General features: G+C 53.0%; 7 protein-coding genes across 7 annotated transcripts; 4 read left to right on the top strand and 3 right to left on the bottom strand.

Annotated features, from left to right (window-relative positions):
- Positions 1-546: 546 nt before the first annotated feature.
- Positions 547-2,346, bottom strand: N7459_000210 (Pal1 family protein; the record flags this gene model as incomplete). The annotated part of the gene is made up of 4 exons (XM_056939395.1): positions 547-1,313; positions 1,371-1,836; positions 1,897-2,141; positions 2,292-2,346. The coding sequence occupies 4 exons, from the start codon at positions 2,344-2,346 to the stop codon at positions 547-549; spliced, it is 1,533 nt and encodes a 510-aa protein (XP_056803675.1).
- A 1,948-nt stretch (positions 2,347-4,294) lies between these two features.
- On the bottom strand, positions 4,295-6,407 carry N7459_000209 (uncharacterized protein; the record flags this gene model as incomplete). Its single annotated transcript, XM_056939394.1, has 6 exons — positions 4,295-4,750; positions 4,826-5,001; positions 5,069-5,337; positions 5,402-5,625; positions 5,684-5,796; positions 5,870-6,407. 6 exons carry the CDS (start codon positions 6,405-6,407, stop codon positions 4,295-4,297), a joined length of 1,776 nt encoding a protein of 591 aa, XP_056803674.1.
- A 1,087-nt stretch (positions 6,408-7,494) lies between these two features.
- On the top strand, positions 7,495-8,547 carry N7459_000208 (3-methyl-2-oxobutanoate hydroxymethyltransferase; the record flags this gene model as incomplete). Its single annotated transcript, XM_056939393.1, has 2 exons — positions 7,495-7,872; positions 7,927-8,547. 2 exons carry the CDS (start codon positions 7,495-7,497, stop codon positions 8,545-8,547), a joined length of 999 nt encoding a protein of 332 aa, XP_056803673.1.
- Positions 8,548-9,559: 1,012 nt separating this feature from the next.
- On the top strand, positions 9,560-10,627 carry N7459_000207 (pantoate--beta-alanine ligase; the record flags this gene model as incomplete). The annotated part of the gene is made up of 1 exon (XM_056939392.1): positions 9,560-10,627. The coding sequence occupies one exon, from the start codon at positions 9,560-9,562 to the stop codon at positions 10,625-10,627; it is 1,068 nt and encodes a 355-aa protein (XP_056803672.1).
- A 784-nt stretch (positions 10,628-11,411) lies between these two features.
- N7459_000206 (zinc-binding alcohol dehydrogenase family protein) lies at positions 11,412-12,458 on the top strand (the record flags this gene model as incomplete). Its single annotated transcript, XM_056939391.1, has 1 exon — positions 11,412-12,458. The coding sequence occupies one exon, from the start codon at positions 11,412-11,414 to the stop codon at positions 12,456-12,458; it is 1,047 nt and encodes a 348-aa protein (XP_056803671.1).
- An 828-nt stretch (positions 12,459-13,286) lies between these two features.
- Positions 13,287-13,568, bottom strand: N7459_000205 (mitogen-activated protein kinase mpkC; the record flags this gene model as incomplete). Its single annotated transcript, XM_056939390.1, has 1 exon — positions 13,287-13,568. The coding sequence occupies one exon, from the start codon at positions 13,566-13,568 to the stop codon at positions 13,287-13,289; it is 282 nt and encodes a 93-aa protein (XP_056803670.1).
- A 1,683-nt stretch (positions 13,569-15,251) lies between these two features.
- Positions 15,252-19,202, top strand: N7459_000204 (GAF domain-containing hybrid sensor histidine kinase/response regulator; the record flags this gene model as incomplete). The annotated part of the gene is made up of 5 exons (XM_056939389.1): positions 15,252-15,607; positions 15,676-15,811; positions 15,871-17,156; positions 17,230-18,890; positions 18,952-19,202. 5 exons carry the CDS (start codon positions 15,252-15,254, stop codon positions 19,200-19,202), a joined length of 3,690 nt encoding a protein of 1,229 aa, XP_056803669.1.
- Positions 19,203-20,049: the final 847 nt, after the last annotated feature.

Genomic DNA, 20,049 nt, shown 5'->3' with positions numbered 1-20,049 from the left:
GCAAGGCTTTTGGTGGCTATAGATGATGTGGATGACCTGATATGAAACACGTTTCTAGACGTCGCAGACTGGCTAGCGCGATGAGGCAAAGTAAGGACGTAGGGATGGGACACAAAACGTGCAATACTGAGCGAATAATGAATTCCAAGGCAAAAGAGCTAGTCGATAAAAAGTACAAGAAAGCACGCTCACGGTCAGAGACCTGGACATAGCAACTCCATAGCTACCGTGTTTCATAGCGTTTCTAATGATAAAGGGATGCAAAGACAAGAAGCGAAGGCAAGACAAAGAGCAAAAAGAGAAAGAGGAAAAGAAAAGGCAATCAATCGGCCTACTCCAGTGAGATCAAGATCAACGCCATGCGAGCACCAGATGCTGGCAGCCCTCAATGTTGGGTATTACACGTAGAAAAATCATCAGTTCGCCATAGGGTAAGGGAAGAAAGAACAGCTAGATGGTGTCGGCCCTGTGCTGAGGGAGTGCATTGATAGCCATCCAGTTCGGTGGGTTCATCGATTTCCACTCGTTATCAGTTGAATCAACCTCTTAGTCGCTAGTGCGTCGCTCAGGGCGCGGCTTGCGTAGGCTCTTCATGCGGTTCAGGAAGCCGCCGCCGCCTCCTGGATTGAGCTTCGACTCCTCATACGCCCGATCGTTGGTCGTTCTGCGTTCCAATCCAGCCGACTGCTTAGGACTGCTGGATGATCGAAGACGACCACCCTCCAGACGCGCTTCCTGAATCCGTGATCCCTTCTTGTCCCACTCCTCGTCATAATCCTGGAAGAATGGATTCCTTTCGTTGCCCCGCGAGGAGGTGGAATGGCTCGATCCCATCGGTGCCGCGCCTGAGGGTGCGTAGTGAGGCTCAGTAGGAGAGCCCGCGCGCCCCGCCCCATTGCGGCCGCGCAACCGCTGCGCAAGACTCTTCTTGCGCTGGAGGCCGCCATTCGAGGCCATTTGCGCCTCGTTCTCGCTCTCACGACGGGCCATGGCCGATCGACTAGCCGGTGCGCCGTCCAGGAAAGTGCTGGTCCCGAGGCCCATGCTCTGGGGGCCGTGAATTGGGTCGATGCGAGCTGTGGAATCGAAATTGACGGTTTCGGGGGCACGCTGGATGCCTGTGTTGAAGTCATTGTATCCCTCCGTTCCTCTGCCGTGGAAGAGATTCAAATCAATGTTGGAGTTGAGAGGGCCCGAACCGCCCAAAGCCATGTTGCTGGAGCCCTTGGGGAAGGCCTGCATGGGAGCTGTACGCAGGCCCTTCCGGTTGCGATGAGGATTGCATGCATCGAAGGGACCGTCATGGTGGAACACTATAGGCACTTGGTTAGCACGGCAGACGACAGGTGGATCTCCAAGGAGTTACTCACTTCCAGTGCCATAGATACTCGTGACGTCCAGCTTATCAATAATATCCAATCGGCGATCTTTGCGGGATGAACGAGGCTTGCCATCTCGATGACGACCCTCGCGGTCGCGATGGCGCCGTTCCCGTCGGCGGCGCTCGTCGTCATCATCAAACAGCTTGGAAGCGCGGTCCATCACAGACGACTCGGAATTGCGGCGAGGGCGGCGGGTAGTCTTCTCTCGAGGCCCCACGGTGGCCGCCTTCGACAGGCTCGGAGGATCAGCGAAGACGTCAAAGGGATCCTTTGATCCTGATTCCGTGGGCCGCCCGGAGGGACGTTCTCTCGAAGGGCGGGATCGGCTAGACGGACCGCGGGGAATGGCAGCAGGGGCCGGCTGGGCGCCATTTGACTGAGGGGTGGCAACAGAAGCAACGGGGTTGGTGGGAGCGGGAGCGGGAACAGGAAGGGGTTTGAGCGAAAGGTTCTCCTGCGCGAAGTGAGTTAGCATTGACACCATCTTTCAACGGGCGGCATTCGTCGCACATACAAAAAGATCGCGAGTGTTGCTAGTCATGTCCGGCCTGTCGGTCGGAGAAAACATAGTGGTGCCCGTAGACATGCCTGGCGCTGATTGGGGGGATAAAGCTTCTGCGTCGTCCAGGAATGGGTTCGTCGACCGGGGACGTTCTGGGCGTGTGCTGCTGGCGGTTGAACCGACCGAAGGCGATAGCGCGCGGTTTCGGAATGGATTGTTGGAGCCAAAATTGCCCGCTGTGGGAGACACTTGTCGGTCTATCCAGGGTGCAGCGAATTAGCCATGGGGGTGTGTCCGGCAAAGGGGGAGACAGCGCGATTTAAGCCTTGGGTGGGAATCACGACGGAGAGGGGAAAGAACGGAGGCAATCAGGGGCCTTGAGTTCTCGCAAATCAAGCAGTACGCACCTGTCGGCGCCAGCGACACGCCGGGCGGGTACCCGAGCGCTGGAGGGGCATTCATGGTGAGATGAAACGGAGTGTGGGTGGAGAGCGAGATGGCGTGCGTCGATAGGAGAGTTGAGTCGTGCAGCGTGTCGCACGAGTGCGAGGACGACGTAGATCAGGAAGGGTGAAACACGGTGGTGGGTGCAATTTGCAATCCGCAATCCGCAATCCGCAATCTGCAATGGATTGGAGGACAGGTGAAGGAGGAGATACGAGGAAGAGGAAGAGAAGGATGAGAGAGAAAGTCAAGCAGGCGCCGACACCGTCGAGGGGCAAAAGGGGAGACAGGAGCCCAACGGAGGAACAGTCGATCACTGCCGGTCTTCCCTCCCTCGCGCCCCTGGCCATTCTCACCCGCTCAGCCTGGGTCGATGATTAATGCCTTCTCAACTACACTTTTTTCTCTCTCTTTCTACCGTTGCAGTCACCCTGTCCTTCCCACCTGTCAACTCCTGCAGAAAGCATTCCCGGACTACACCAATTCTAGGGGGCAACGCTACACTAACTTAAAAAAAAAAAAAAGCCCTCGATCGACAAGGCTCCACCATAACCGCGAACACGGCACGAAGTGTTGAATCATTAGGGGGGCTACAACCAGGGGTACACACGCACTCGCATGGCACCAGGAAACACCAGGGATATTCCAGCATCTCAGGAACGCCCGCTGGTCCTGGATGAGAATTCCTTAAAATAGCCCCCGGCCGGAATGACGTGGGCATTCCTCCCCCGGTTGATGTCATCGCATGCGAGAATGTGGCTGGGCCCGACACGCGATGAGCTTTCTACTGTCCTTTTCTTTATCTTTTCCATAACGATCTCGCACGGCCCCCAGAAGATCCGATTCTCGGCCCTGTTGGGTTCTGATCTCTGACAGCGCCCTTCAAAGTATGCAGGAGCCTCGTCGGTTCCCCCTTGGACGCGGATGACGAGTGCGGCCTCGGCCCAAGGCGATACGATACGTCCAACTGCTCGGCTCCAATAGTCGCGAGCAACGTTGACCGAGCGGAAACCAACTCTATTCTACGGCTATTGGTTTTGCATAATGGGATGAATGGTGCTGCCTCCAAGGACCGGAGCGCACTCGAGATCCCCCGTCGAATTCGCAATGCCGACGTTCCTGGTCTAAGACTAACTAGCGCGCATCGGCTTGCGCGGTCCACATGTGATGACACCCGGATCCATGGATCTCTCTCTGTCCAGGCAGAGGTCCTTTTTGCCGGGATCCCCACATTGATTGTGGCAAAAAGACACTGTCTAGAATAGCTTCGTTCGGTAGATGTGGCATGCCAGGGCCATGGGCATTCCCCAACCACCCCCACGCTTCCCCGACCATATCAATCTGAATGTGAAAGCCCCTTGACTGGGTACCTTTTTTTCTTCGATCGTCCGTCTGTTTGAAGCGGGCCTTCCGTCGTGCGACATTCACCGCAATTGCCATTTAATGCCACTGACAATAATCATGGTTCTTCAGTTCGAAAGTGGTTGCAGCTGAATTGGACAATTCGAAAGACTCGGTTTTTCCATCTTACCCTGACATCATTTCCCCGCGCTAACTAGTTAACTAACTAGTTAACTAGTTATGTAGTTTACTAACTAATCTTTGCCAAGCCGTCCACCCAATTCTGATGGCCCAGCAACATAGCGTTTGGCTTGGTAGACCCAAGCTGTGGCAGCTTCCCGAGGTCCCATTCTGCGCCTCCTGTGTCAAAACCCGCACCACGCCTGATTCCGTATCCTCGATGAGCCCGGCGTGGTAGGCTCCTGGTGCGGATCTAGTGTCTACCATCTATGTTGGCCGGTTTGGAACTCTTGAATTCTTCTTTAGCTGCAGCGCAATCTGTCCTTGACATACTCCCGCACAAGGCCAGCCACTCCGTCCTATCCGCAGCTTAGGCTTAAGTCCCAGCGTGGCCGAGCTGTTATGCAGTATATCTAACTAAACCGTCCAATCCTGTTCTCCATTTCTATTTCAGCAGAGACTCGATGACTTTTGCAACTGCAACGCATCTCTCCTCGCCGAATTTACCGCCAACAACCTGAATTCCAACTGGAAGGCCCTCGACCGACTCGAGATTATCTTGATGCTTCATGAGCGACGTCGGGAACACCCTGGATAATGAATTGGAGGTCCACTCACATTGTTTATGATTAAATTCATCCGACGCATTCCTCGGGACATGGCGGCGCCACTCGTCGTCAATCTGGTCGTGTACCCGACTTGCCGTGGTGACGGGCATGGTGAGTGCGGCGTAGTTGACAAAGTTCCACACAGATGTGTAACCGACGTATTGATGGCTCTTGACCCAGGTGTTGGGCGGGTATCCGACCCACGGAGTTACAGGCATGATCAGCGCATCGACGCCGGAATCCGTCCATTGACGAAGGTATGCCCGCTCGTACTTGGCCTTCTCAAATTGAAGCTGGACAGGCGTGTTAGCGGACGTCGTTCCAGAAAGAAACCCCTGTTGAAAATGGGAAGAAGAGAGGAAACATACCTGGTGCAGTTCACTCGTGTTCATGAGATTCTTCTCTGTTCCAATTAACATGCCCTCAATCAACGGCTCTCCGCTGAGCTGACTTGTCTTGCGAGCACCTTCGCCTCCATCCGAAAGGATTCCTCGTTCCCACATGTTATAACAGAGCCCGTGGGAGCTGGCGTCCCATTCGAAAACTGGTGGGTGTCAGCAAATGTGAACAGATAGGAAACCGATCTCACCAGTGCCTCTGCAGCAACTTACCTTCATGGCCAGCGTCATGTAGAGCCGAGATAACTTTCTTCACGGCCCGTGCCACAGGTGGCTGCACTTTGACAACACCGTCGTCAACGACGTACCCGATTCGGAGACGCTTGTTAGTGGCGCAGAGCGCTGGCCGCCAAGGAACCGGGCTCAGGCCTGGGTCGTACTGCCATGGTTCGATATGACTGAGGGCCTCCATGTAGGTTTCGATACTGGATAGACTCGTTGTCATCGGACCTGCTGTTGAAGGCACAATGTTCTGACGTGGGCTGCCGAACACCAAATTAGAGAAAGACCCCTTCATCACAGACCACGTTATGTTGTTTTTCATACCCAGATTGTTCGTATGGATGTCGACCTGTGGTGGGAGACAACCCGTAAATCCCGCACAGCGCAGCAGGAATTCGTACTGACCCGCCGAGATCTGAGCCAATGCCCACAACGCTACCCTGGGCGGCAATCAGAGAGGCCTCACCCCCGGAGCTTCCACCAGATATGAACTTGGTGTTGACGGAGTTGACGCATTGGCCGAAAAGGTGGTTATAACAGTCGGACATCTACCACAGTTTAGTCCCGGACGGGGGCTGAAGATCTAGGGTTCCTTCTCTGACACACCATCATCGATTGTGGAATACTCGTCTTGACATAGAGAATGCCTCCCAACTTTCGTACGATCTGTGTCGTGGGCCCATCTTCGGTTGCTGGTTTTCCGGCTAATGCGACCCAACCTATCTCAAGCGCAACCAGTCAGTCCACACGTTCGATATGCCATCTGTCAACCCGCACGGCAAAGGAACTCACCAATTGTCGTGTCCTGGCCCTTTATACGGAACAGGTCCTTCATCGACACCGGAAGTCCATGGAGAGGACCCAAGGTTTTGCCCGTCTTTGCAAGATGAGCATCCGCATGTCGCGCTGCGTCGAGAGCTTCTTCGAAGAAGATTTCGGTACAACAATTGGTCAATTGGTGTGCGAGAGCAGCCCTCTTACAGAACGCCGTGGTCACTTCAACCGAGGACAATTTGCCATTCGCCAATTTCTCCAGGAGAGCTTTCGCATCGGTGGTTTCGGTGATTTCCTGCTCCCGGGACGAGAGAAGCGGGACGTTGCGAATAAAGTCCAGTGCGTTGAAACCAGTCTCTACGGATGGTCTCGTCGGAAGTTGCCACGCCACAGGAATTGCAGATGCCTGGGAAGTGCGCTTCTGAATGATGCTCTCCTCCATCGTGGTGTGGACAAGGGTCATCTTGAAGCGATTGGACATTGGGGCGCGCGCAGCGACGAATCTGGGGTGTGCACGAAGACCCTGTGTGATTGTGTCGAGAGCACTTGGCCGCATTTCAAAGACTAGGGTTGGGATGGCTGAAATGGATAGGGAAGTTACTGCGATTGTATATCCCGGTCTGTTATCTAGACTGGTGACTGCTATTGGTCAATGGTCACGAATGGTCTCGCCCCCATTGGGTCCGGTGTGTCTACATCAAGTGGATCCTACTAATGCTCATTAGCTCCAAAGTCAATCACACGCGTCTCTTTAGCTTTCCCACTCATTTGATGCTTCGGACCCGATTGAGGAGGCCAGTATCTTGACTGTCGCTGATCCCAGCCGTTCTGGGCTTCCTGTACACGCCGTAGTATTATCACGTCTGTCGGTGAAACCATTGTAGAACGGCGTCTATGTGTTCAAGCCGGGATGTTTATATCTTTCTGGTCCTAACATGACCCTAAAGCTTTTATTGATTCGAATTGTCCCATCGAGGCCAGGGATAATGATAGTGGCGCCCGGCTCAGGCTTGCAAGCTCGAGGGTTCCCCGCTCCCTATACAATTCGTCACTCGTTGCCTGGATCCAATACCAGAATCTGGATTGGAGAATCAATCAGACTTCCGCTATTCCTGCGCAGCCTTGCTGGACGGGCTCCCCGTGGCCCCCAATAGTGACTGAGGAAGTTGTAGACGAGCACCATCAATATTGACTAACACTTTCGGAGTCCCTCCGTTTTAGAACAAGTTCATTTTAGCATTTTGTCTTGGTGGGTGAGATCGGCGGTCTAATATTCTGGACGTTGGAAACGTGCCTTGGGAGTAGGCCAATCCTTGGATCCCTAGGTGATGCGATAATCTCTATCCCCCCTACCTCACTCCTCATTAGGTATAGATTAACTGGAGGTTGTCACCACTGACTCATTGATATATACACACTCGCGATATAAGTACGAGTGATTCCATCCGCGTAATAAGTCACCGGGTCCACGATTCATTGGCTGTATAACTGAACCATTTCAAGAGCACTCCAGGCCTGGTGTCAATCTACCGCCGTGGCGTGGTGAACATTGCATCCAACCCTTCTGTCCTACGAACTCGGTCTAGAAGTGAAGAACACTTCTAGCTTGTTTCACTTTGTCTCTTTTCTCACAATATCTCACCATGGCTGCACGAAGCTGTATACTTCGGCCGCTCCTCCGAGTAACGGCAGCGCGCTCGATGCCCCTGCCTTGCTCTCTGCCCGGCTCTCAAATCCGACCTAGCTCTTACTCCGCGCCTGCACCAGACTCGAAGCAGCGCAAGAGGGTCACGATCCAGACTCTGCAGAACCTCTACCGCAAGGCTGAGCCAATTACGATGCTCACCGCACACGACTTCCCCAGTGCGCATGTGGCTGATGCGTCCGGGATGGATGTGATCCTGGTTGGCGACAGCTTGGGCATGGTGGCCTTGGGCCTGGATGATACCAGCGAGGTGGTGTTGGAAGAAATGCTCCTACACTGTCGCAGTGTGTCACGAGCGGCCAAGAGCAGCTTTATAGTAAGATTCACGCTCTTCGTCTTAGCAGTTTCTGGTTGACAACTGTCTTTCTAGGTAGGAGACATGCCTATGGGCTCATTCGAGGTGTCCCCGGAACAGGCACTACAATCAGCCATTCGCATCGTCAAGGAGGGCCGTGTGCACGCCGTCAAGATTGAAGGTGGCGAGGAGCTATCTCCCACCGTGAAACGGATCACTCAGGCCGGCGTGCCCGTCGTGGGTCATGTTGGCCTGACGCCTCAGCGATCCAACTCTCTCGGCGGGTTTCGCGTGCAGGGCAAGACGACCGCTAGCGCCTTAAAGCTCCTTCAAGACGCCACCGCTATCCAGGCCGCCGGAGCCTTTATGATTGTCCTCGAGGCAGTGCCCCCACCCGTGGCAGCAATCATCACGAAGAAGCTCCGAGTCCCGACCATCGGCATCGGTGCAGGCAGCGAGTGCTCGGGCCAAGTGCTTGTGCAGGTTGACATGACCAGCAACTTCAAGCCAGGGCGCTTCTTGCCCAAGTTTGTCAAGCAGTATGCCGACGTTTGGGGCGAGGCTTCCCGGGGGATCAGCCAGTACCGGGAGGATGTCAAGCGGCGCGAGTTCCCCTCGCAAGATCACACATATCCCATTCCACCGGAAGAGCTGGTGGAGCTCGAGAAGGCTGTAGACGGAGACTACTTCAAATAACCCTGCAGATAGATCGGTATCGGTTAGAAGTTTCTTGCCATTATTTGTACTTGGTTCGGTTCACTCGGAGTGCAGAGTCCGCAATACATCCACTTGAGGTTCTCTTGACTCGATCAATTTCCACTTGTCAAAGGCGTGAAATACCCATTCTTAGGTCCAAACGCAATGACGGCGCCCAAATGGGCAAATGGGCTTGATGAAAGTCGAAAGATCCTTCAACCGTTATTCAATCGCACTAACTCTCCAACTGGGAATCATATCAACCCTGAGAATCGAATGAAGTCAGTCGAATTAAGAACACACCGAGATGATCGTCGGGGGCCAACCTTGGAAATAAGACCCGCCTGCAATTGACGAATTGCCGGAAGGATTCCGTCAACTGTTCGACCCGAGACCATGGATCGCACTTGATAACGACTCGACGCACGCATCGATGATTGCGGCGCTCATTGCTTGACATGGGAATCGGGAGAAACACGAGCGATAACGAGCGAGCTAACGATGAACTATCGCATTGATGGTGGAATACGAGAATGGGGGCCGAATCATGAAACATCAGGGGCTGTCGAGCTAAGGTCTGCTCCAATTTCACAAAGATCGACCCTCTTTTCACTTTCTTTTTGGTCTGTAGCACGTCATCCTCTTAGAGGCCTAGACACGAGCAACACGCGGCAACCGACGTTCATACAATTTATTACGGTCGATCGCATGCCACTAAACAGCGAGACCAGGTCGACTATCTAAGTATCCAATATAACTAGTAGAACTCTATTTTCTTCTAGCTGAGCGACTTGCCTTGGGGCGTGATGGCAGATGTTAGTCGTGGAGGCCCGCGGTGTAGATAGCCTCAGTACTCTCCTCTTCTCATCCACTGCATTCAGTTATCAAGGTGTCTTATGCTCTCCATCCACCATGTCTCGCTTGATGAATAGCCTACGATCCTTTTCCAGTGAGTTTCTCGTCCTGTCGCTCCCGCCTGCATGGCGCTTACCATACTGTCTGTTGAAAAGCGATGGCATCCTCGGTGTCTGCCAGAGCTACGACCCCATCGCGATCCATTCACCAACCCTCCTCCACATTCGCAGTTTTCCGCGATGTCCCACCCCTTCGCCAGTTCCGACGTGAACTCTTGCGAAACAACCGCACCGTGGGCTTTGTACCCACTATGGGCGCCCTTCATGACGGCCATCTTTCCTTGATCCGCGAGGCCGCACGCGAGACTAGCGATATCGTGGTTAGTATCTTCGTCAACCCCACGCAATTCGGCGTCAACGAAGACCTATCCAGTTACCCTCGCACCTGGGCCAGCGACATAGAGAAGCTGGAAAAGCTGAACGAGGAGCTCGGCCAAGCGAGCTCCGGCCGTATTACTGCGATTTTTGCGCCGACCTCAAAAGTCATGTACCCCGCCTCACCCCCGTCATCAGAGATCGATGGCCAAGGATCATTTATCACGATCACCCCGCTAGCCACGAAGCTGGAAGGTGGTTCCCGGCCGGTCTTCTTCCGCGGCGTTGCGACAGTCTGCATGAAGCTGTTTAATGCCACTACGCCGGACTACGTCTACTTTGGTCAGAAGGACGTGCAACAGACGGTGATTATTAAACGGATGGTACAGGATTTCCACGTTGGCACGCAAGTGCGTATTGTCGGCACTACCCGCGAGTCTGATGGACTTGCGTTGAGTTCTCGGAATATTTATCTCGGTAGTCGCCGACGCGCTGTAGGGCTAACGCTTTATAAGGCTTTAACTACTGCTAGGGATATGTACAAGGCAGGCAAAATAGCCCGCGAGGATATCCTAGGTGCTGCCCACAAGGTGACGGAGCAGGCACTCTTTGAACAGCAAACACTTGCTCCATCAGAGCGGGCTCTATTTGAGACGGACTATATCTCGTTGGCGGATCCGGATACGTTGGACGAGGTAGATCGCGTTGACTCGACGAGGGGAGCCGTTCTCAGTGCCGCTCTCAAGATGGCACCCTTGGAGGAGACAAACTCTGGCGAGGACTGTGGATTGGGAGAAGGGAAGGTTCCAGTTCGTTTGATTGACAATCTGATCCTGCAGCCATTGGTTTAGCGAGATCATTGACTTGCTTGTTGTCTGTTCAAGCCAGGATATATAGCAGAATGAACTATGTCTTTTTGCTGTTGCGACTACATCTTCAACCGGTGGTTTCTCGTCTCTATCGTCGCAACTACAGGGGAAGGGATTTTGTGGTAGGTAGATCAAGCGCAATTGGTTCTTTTTTGACGAAAATTCCTTCGAACCCGGGACTTGGGTATGCTTCTGCCTTGAGGTGCGCTTGGTATGTGGAAGTGCCCTACATTCGCTGATAAATCAACCTGAATGTCTACCTCGGTACTTAATAGTGGATGCGATCGACTTCCGCGGAACCCCGCGCTGCAGCAACTAAACCCTTCTGGGCTTCTCTGATCGTGAGCGTCGATGATCATGATTCTGAAGGTTCTTGAATGCAGCCACGTCGCGAGACATAAGCACTCTAAATGGTTAGTCGCGCCGACTATGAACGCCATCCTTGGTCGTCCTTCACTCCGCTACTTCCGAACAGGGAGCAGAGAGCTCCACCATACTTCTCATTACGCCATCAGAAACGCTGGAGTCTTCACAAACTCTCCGCAGTGTGGGGCGAGAGTCGGCCTCGGATAGTTGACGACCGGTCATCATGAAGCAATCGATTTTTCGATCGTCAAATCATTTTCTCGCGCCTTCGCTTGTCTTCCATCGCAATGGTTTTATTAAGCAGGACCGTACATTAGCCGACCAGTCGCGGTCGCGTCGGCATGAGAGCGACCTTTTTGACACTCATTGATCTCCGTACTCCATCACCACTCCATCCACCATGACCACCCAGAAAGCCGTCGTCGTCACTGCTCCCAAGCAGGCGGCCCTCGTGTCTGACCGTGCAATCCCGACTCTGCGCGATGACTACATCCTCGTCAAGACCGAGGCCGTCGCCCTGAACCCCACTGACTGGAAGCACATCGCATTCATGGCACCGCCGGGCGTGCTGGTGGGCTGCGACTACGCCGGCGTTGTCGAGGCGGTCGGCAAGGACGTGAAGAAGCCCTTCAAGAAGGGCGATCGCGTGTGCGGCTTCGCCCACGGCGCCAACGCCGTGCAGCCCGAGGACGGCGCCTTTGCCGAGTACATCGTCGCCAAGAGCGACATCCAGATGCGCATCCCCGACAACCTCAGCTTCCAAGAGGCCGCCACTCTCGGCGTCGGCATCATCACCGTCGGCCAATCCCTCTACCAGAGCTTGAAGCTCGCGCTGCCCACCGCGCCGCTCACCACCCCCGAACCCATCCTGATCTACGGCGGCTCCACCGCCACCGGCGCGCTCGCCATCCAGTTCGCGAAGCTGTCCGGCTACACGGTGTTCACCACCTGCTCCCCGCGCAACTTCGACCTCGTCAAGCGTCTCGGCGCGGACCAGGCCTTCGACTACAACGACCCTAACTCGGCGGCTGAGATCCGTGCGCACACTGGGAACAAGCTCCGCCTGGTGCTCGACACGATTTCGCTCGAGTCCAGCGCACAGTACTGCGACGCCGCGCTGTCGAGCGACGGCGGCGAGTATAGCGGCCTGCTCAGGTCAGGCATCGAGCGCGCGAATGTCAACTCGCGCTCGACGCTGGGCTACACCGCGGTTGGTGAAGAGTTCATGTTTGGAGATCACAAAGTCGAGGCTCGGCCCGAGGATAAGGAGTTTGCGGCCAAGTTCTGGGGTATCGCGGAGCCGCTACTTGCGGCCGGCAAGGTGAAGGTGCATACCCCGAAGGTGAACCCTGGTGGTCTCAACGGGGTGCTGGAGGGATTGAAGCTTCTGAGAGAGGATAAGGTGAGCGGCGAGAAGCTTGTGTACAATATTGCAGAGACCTCCTAGGTTATAAGTGATGTACAGCAACTATGGAAATAAGAATGGATCCTTTCATGTTCATTGGAACTTCGATATCCACCTCATTGGTGCAACAGATGAGAGAATAGGGAAGTGTGTAAGCAGAAGAAGCAAGCAGCACTACCTACTACATAATGGAGCGGAATGGGTCATATAGCATAAAATTCATCACAACCACGGTACCAGAGTACTCCCTAAGCTTCCTATATGTCGCTACCAAATATCGCTAATAAAGGTATCACAACACAAGAGCCCACAAGCAGACTCCTCAGAGGCCAGTAGACAAGTAATCAACGCAAAACTCGACTCAATCAAATGATGTAATCAACGACTCGATACTGAGGGCATCGGGGATGGGCTCCACGGTGCTCGATCGACTCGAATCGTGGGAATGTGTGCTTTGCACAATGTCCATCTCCTGTTGACGAAAGCCGAGGACCTCCAAATGAGCACACGAAGCCCCGCAGATCGGAGACACACATACACCATGAATTCTTGAGACTCCCCGTAGATCTGGGCATTGTCGAAAGACCAATCGAAAGGGTTGTCAACCTCAGGTTCGTCTGTGGGGTCGTGGTATGCTCCCAAATAGGGGTGTGCGAGAGCGCCCCTGGCGCTGATTCGTTCTTGCGAATCAAAGACCAGCATTTTCTCAAGTAGGTCGACGGCTGTCTCTATTAGCTTGACATCATCCCGAATATGCCATAGGTGAGGGCCATGGCATACCTTCTTCGTCGACATGCGGAAAGAGGGTAGAAAGTTGCTTGCGCTCGCGAGGAGGCAAAGATTGAACAAAGGACCTAGTCTACACATTTGTCAGATTGGTCCGGGGTCAGCAAGGTCCGCCGAGGCCGATGGATTCCCACGCACATGTCTGTTTCTAATCGTGTCCACGATCTGTGGGGGTGGATTGCCCAGGATATTCACAATCTTGTGGAACTGGTCCACATGGCTGGCCCCCGGAAACATTGGAGTGCCTTGGAGCATCTCGGCAAAGATACACGCCGCACTCCAGATGTCAATCGGCCCCGAGTAGTTCTGCCAGGTCAGCATGATCTCCGGGGCCCGGTAGAACCTTGTCGAGACATAGCCGGTCATCTGGTGGTCCTGGAGCCGCGCAAGACCGAAATTGCTTATTTTCAGGTCACAGTTCTCGTTTATTAAGATGTTAGTGGGATCCAGGTGGCGGTGGATAATGCCTGCGGAATGGACATATTTCAATCCGCGCTTGGGAGGTCAGTCAGGAGCTCTCGTAGGGTCGGGTTCTTTCGTACAAATATTTGATAGAGAAAGTACCGTGCAAACTCATTTTCAATCGGTCCTCTCTCGATAAGCTTTTGTAGGTTGGTCCACATTAGCTCGGTGACAATATAGCTGGAGGAGATCAGCGGGAGATCTGGGAATCTAAGCATGGCTCCTGGAGTTGCTTACAGGTCGTCCCCCGGTGATAGGAAAACATCATGCAGGCTGACAATCTGATCGTTCGTCAGCAAGATAGTCACGGCCATGCAGGGGGAATCTCTGCTTGCAGACCAACATTTTCGTGTTGCAGGTATCGCAACAGCTTAATTTCGCGGAGGGCTTGCTTGGTGAGCACGGGGGACCCGAATGGCTTGGTGATCTTCTTGATCGCAACCACGCAGTGTGCAATCTGGTCCTTTGCAGAGCTAGAAGATGGCTCGTGGATCAATTCTACGCTTCACACTGTGCTGCGACAGGCAATGGTGCAATTTGAGCGTACCAGACAAGCCCCGAGACGTTCATCCCGACGGGGAGCGGGTCCGAATACCTAGAAAGGGATTAATACGCTGTCTCTACTACATTCCTGGGCATTCTCGAGGTCTTGGGTGTACCTGGTCGTAATTTCAAAGGTCACATTCATGATACGGGTGGTCGTGAAGTCTACCATACTGCCGCCAGAGGGAGAGTTGCTGTTGGAAGCCGACATCAGACAGGGCATTGAACCACGACGATCATAGCGAGATACTCACCACAGGTATATATGGCGGGGGAAGGCGGGCCGCTCGAGGCGCGAATCTCGAATGCAAATGAACTTCGAGATTGCCCCTGGTGGACTTTGATCTTGATCAGAGTAGTCCCAAGTACAACTGGAGCCGCTCTGCGCACGCTGATTGGCGGGATGCAGGGCCGGGCAACCCAACCAGAACGAAGTCGATCGACCCGGCTTGACCTCCACACTGCCTCGCTCGCGCCCGCTCATACGCGGGCCAGCAGACCGGGCTTGCCCTGGTTTCAGCTTTTCCCATCCTATCGGCCCGTTCATGAGAACCGGTCATGTTGCGCCCGTACAACGTGGGGACTGAGCCGGATCGCCATCAGGTTACGCACCCTGTCGCCATACATCATGGCTCATATCTGGATCGAATGGGCTGGTTCCAGCCGTGGGACGTTCAGCCACTAGAAGTACTCGAAGTACTCGACGTACTCGAAGTATACGGGAAATGAGAGAAATGATCAACGTGGGTACCTGTCAAAATCCAGATTGATGTGGGACGCGTACAATGCCATTTAAAATTCCATCCTTCGCCTGGCTTCTCGCCCTTCTACGCTTTTCCCCACCATTGCATGGACGCCTTTTCTCTTGCCGCTTCATCATTCTACCCGATCTGTTTACACCCGGTCTACTTGCACCTGCTCTTGCATAACTGGCGGCGAGACCGATCTCCTCCAATGGAGCCCCGATAACACCGCCGCATCCTATGGACATCACTCTCTCACCCTTTCTCTCGCCCGCATCGTCGGAATCCGCAACCTTTCACCATGGATCCGCCGTCTCCAAACAGCAGCGAAGAGGATCACATTGCTGGCCGTCGCGCCCGCGAGGTCTATCGCTACTTCCGCCCCGAGAAATTGTCTCCGATTGTCGAGAGCGTGGACTCATTGAGCACCGAGGCACGTTCGTTAGAACCTTCGTCGCGCCGCAGTTCTACTTCTTCCGCGTGTGGCCTGTCGACTTCACCACATGCAATACCCGCATCCCTCCCCTCCAAAGAACCGGTCTGGGCGCCCTTGGAGCGCATGCCCGAATCCTTGGTGCTCGGTAGCTCCAATGTGACCTTGACTTCTTTTGCGCAGCTCGCGGCGCTGCGTCTGGGCATGGACCGTGTGTTTATCAGGTACTACAAACCCGCAAGAGTGCAGTAATGCGCAAAGGAATCTCTGCTGACCCGCTCTCATGCGACAGTGTATCGGACCGCCATTCGCAATATATCATCGCGCAGTCTGCCAAATCGATCGAGGAAAACGAAAATTTTGAAATGGACGGTGGCCTTTATACGGGATATCCAACCCTGGATATCGGCTCCTGGAAAATGTGTAGGGTAGGAGTCGACTCCCTTTCTCTGTCGAACTATGATCACGCGACTGATCAACGTATCAGGATACGGTTGCAATGTCCACATCAAACCGAGAAACGGGCAGTTATCAATTCTTGGTCTCCAACGATCTCAGCCAGGATGAACGCTATCAAAATCTATCCCTGGTGCAGGAGAAGCCCAATTTCCGTTTCTACGTGGGCACGCCTCTCACAACGGAGAGCAACATCAACGTTGGATGTTTCTTTGCGCTCGACACAAAGCCCCGCTCTGAATTCACCCACAAACAACGAGAAATCATGGTCCACCTGAGTATGCTCATCATGGACTATCTCAAAGTGAGCCGGCAGGCCACTGAAGGCCGCCGCGCAGCCCGGCTATCCTATGGCTTGAGTTGCTTCGTGGAGGGCAAGTCTAGCTTCCTAGAGGCCTATCAGAGCCTAGGTAAAGATGAGTTTGTCCACCCGGCTGGCATGTCTCCATCCACCAGATCAAAGACAGATCATCTCTCTGTGGACTTGCACCACTTTCGGTCCGCCCAACGATCCCGCTCTCGCAGTGTCAGTGCGCGATCGTCGAGTTCCGTATCCGACAACAAAGGGGAAGCGTATCTTCCGTCCAGTGTGGACGCGCCATTTCCGGACTGGTCATCCAGTGGCATGCAAAAACATGGAGACCTTTACAAGGGAAACTCATGGACTTTTCAACGAGCGGCTAATTTGATTCGTGAAAGTCTTGAGCTGCGCGGGGACAGCGGGGTGGTTTTTGTGGAGGCGAATTATGACATTACGCCTGACAATGAAACCAGCAGTGATTTCTCCAGTTCGTTAGAGACTGGAAAGGCAGCTGCTGTATCGGCCATATCGACCGAAAGCAACCCCTTCGGCCCGGAAATCGCTTCGTCAATCGCCTTCCCGATGATGGATCTGGAGGAAGATTTCCTCCACCGCGTACTGCGTCGATACCAAAAAGGCAAAGTGTGGTCATTTCATAGAGATGGCATGTTATCGAGTTCGGACAATGAAGACTCACAACGCAAGAGCCGCGCTCGAACAAGAGGCTCCTTGGGCCGGCCGATTGGCTCGAAGAGACGCAAAACAAGCGAGAACTCGATGCTGAACAGGTTTTTCCCGGGGGCGACGCAGGTTCTCTTTGTACCCTTATGGAATGCGGCCAATTCACAATGGTTTGGCGGCTGTTTCTGTTGGAATTCCGTCGAGAGCAATGTCTTTAACCCGTCCGTGGAGCTGAGTTCGTTGTTGGGATTTGGATCTTCTATCATGGCTGAGTGCAACCGAATCGAATCAATCATCTCCGATCGACAGAAAGCCGACTTTCTTGGCAGTATCTCGTAAGTTTTACATGGCCCATTGCTTTGCTCCATTCGTACTTTCTTCCAATGAGGTTGCTCACCACTTGTATAGGCATGAACTGCGAAGCCCCCTTCATGGGATTTTAGCAGCCGCTGAGTTGCTGCAGAGCACGAAATTGGATGATTTCCAAGGCTCTCTCATGGAAACCATTAATGCATGCGGTCAGACTTTGCTCGATACCATGAATCAAGTCTTGGACTATAGCAAGATTATCTCTCTGGAGAGAGAATTCCGCCACTTGCAAAAACGGAGTACGCCATCCTCGGATCTCAAAAATATGCACCACTCTGCAACCCATTTGGATGCATACGTGCCAACCGATCTCTCCATTCTAGCCGAGGAAGTGGTGGAGGGCGTTTGTGTAGGCCACTATCGCGGCCAGCAGTCCGGAGATTCTCTCGGCCAATCGGCCAGATCTGCGGCCACTAAGAGGGTCTCAAAGGACACCAGCAATTTGCAGCAAGACGTTGATGTGGTCATAGATATTGCACCTCACGACTGGGTCTACCATACGCCTCCGGGGGCTCTTCGGCGCATCATCATGAATATTTTCAGCAATGCGCTCAAATACACCGACCACGGCCGTGTCTCACTGCGTGTAGAAGCCAAGGAAGCCGAATCTCGTTCCCAGCGCGGAAGCCACAAGGAAGACTTGGTCACATTAACCGTTTCTGATACTGGCAAGGGCATCTCAGAAGAGTTTTTGCGAGGGAAGCTCTTTGTCCCATTTGCACAGGAAAACTCTTTGGCCACTGGAACTGGACTTGGTCTCTCAATCGTTCGCAGTCTTGTCAAGTCACTCGGTGGCAACATCAATATCAATAGTCGTCCAGGTGATGGAACAAAGGTCCAAGTGACGCTCCCTCTGATGCGTTCAGCAAGGGAAGACTGTGGCGAAGACCTTTTCGGTCCTTCCTCGGCCTTTGATGTCGAGAAAGTCTCAATTCCGAGTGAAGCTCGCGTGTTTCGCGACGCTCATCATGGACGAAAAGTCGCCATTTGGGGATTTGAGCCAGAAGAAGTATCCAAGCACCATTCTTGGGCGCCTCTATCTAATTACCTGATCAATTGGCTTGGCCTTGACTTGGTCTCGTTGTCATCCTCCGCACCCGTGGATATTGTATTGGCCGATCGATTACCTACGGCCGAGGAAATCGATCGGAGTGCGGCCATCAGGGATGCCGCATTCCTCATTCTGAGTGACAAGTGCATTGGGTACAATATCGCGCAAGCCGAGTCCTCGTCGGTCATTAAAGTTGTGAGCATTGTCAACCAACCCTGCGGACCCCACAAACTTGCAAGGGCCATTCAGAAATGTTTGGGCCAAACCAAGGTCTCCGGGTCAAATACAAATACAACAACTGCTCTGCCAGCAAGACCCAGGAACGAGACATCGGCATCCCAAGAGAAACCACCACCCTCGATGGACATGAAATTGTTGGGTGAAGAAGCCACCAAAAAGAAAATATCTGAACCATCTACTGTCTCACTTGATCCTAAACCACCCTTCTCCGAGGCCCACAACTATAAAACTCAACCGCAAACTCAAAATCCTCGAATTCTGATAGTCGAGGATAACAAAATCAACTTGAATCTGATGTTGGCCTTCTTAAAGAAACGAGAGCTGTCAATGTTAGACTCAGCGGAAAATGGTCAGCTTGCTGTAGACGCAGTCAAGCAATCACAACAGAACTACGATATCATTTTCATGGGTAAGACACCCAGGACTACTTTCCCCGGCCCCGTCCGTCCAGAACACTAACAATTGTTCAGATATATCTATGCCAGTCATGAACGGCTTCGAGGCCACTCGTGCGATTCGTTCATTAGAAAAAGACGGCAGGAACTACTTACGACCATCCGTCATCATTGCGCTCACAGGCTTGAGTAGTGCCCGCGATGAATCCGAGGCTCTTGAATCGGGCATAGATTTATTCCTAACGAAACCAGTTACTTTGAAGAGCATCACGAAGATTTTAAATGAGTGGTCTGAAAAGGTATTGACAGATCAGAACCGAACTTGATTAGCGGTGGTATCTGCATTCTTTGAGATTATGATCCTCATTGTTCAATGATTTATGTAAATAATTATGCCGCGACGCAATGCCTCCAATGTATAGTTAATCTTGGCCTGTTTACCCATACAAAAGCCTCTGGGTCGCGTGAAGCCCCTATTGTTTCCTCTTGCAGGAAACCCCAAGAATGAGGTAACATCCACCATTACTTGACTTCAATCCTCACTTGAGCGAAGGACAATGTACAAAATTATAAACGACGAATAGGGTCATTGATTACAAGCGATGTCATATGCAAACATCCAATAATTGGGCGTATAACTCAGTTGGTAGAGTGTTCGCTTTGCATGCGAAAAGTCTGGCGTTCGAATCGCCATTCGTCCATCCTTTTTTTCGGTTCTTTTTTTTTGCCTAGGAAAATTTCTTTTCTCCAAGTCTAAGCTTTACGTAGATCAAGTTTTATTTGTCAATTCTGGTTTGCACGGAGGATATCTGGATGCTCTCAGTGGTGGCTCTTCCCCAAGTGAGAGCAAAGCGCCTTCCTTTCGTCCCTGATAGCCGGGCATCATGATTGGCTCCCACACGGGGCTGTCAGCCACTGACGGAATGCTCTTTTTCAGAACTAAAGGGTGTTTTCACTTGGGGTAATTCGGAATATGTACTTCATAGCGAACAAATCATGCAGTCAACAATGCCATGTCTTTCGTTTCTCTAGGACAAGGTGAAATTCTAGCTCGTCCATGAGGATAACATTCTTCTCTGGGGGTTCTATATTCTTTTCCCTAGTCAAGAAAATCAGAATCGATCCCGACCTGGATTGGCAGGGCCTTGATTTTGGCAGCGTGGCTGAACTCTA

Source organism: Penicillium hispanicum, assembly GCF_028827665.1.
Source record: "Penicillium hispanicum strain IBT 35686 chromosome Unknown utg000001l_segment0_segment0, whole genome shotgun sequence".
Lineage (NCBI taxonomy): Eukaryota > Fungi > Ascomycota > Eurotiomycetes > Eurotiales > Aspergillaceae > Penicillium > Penicillium hispanicum.
Note: the sequence above shows the minus strand (reverse complement) of the source record. Positions and strands in the feature narration are given on the sequence as shown.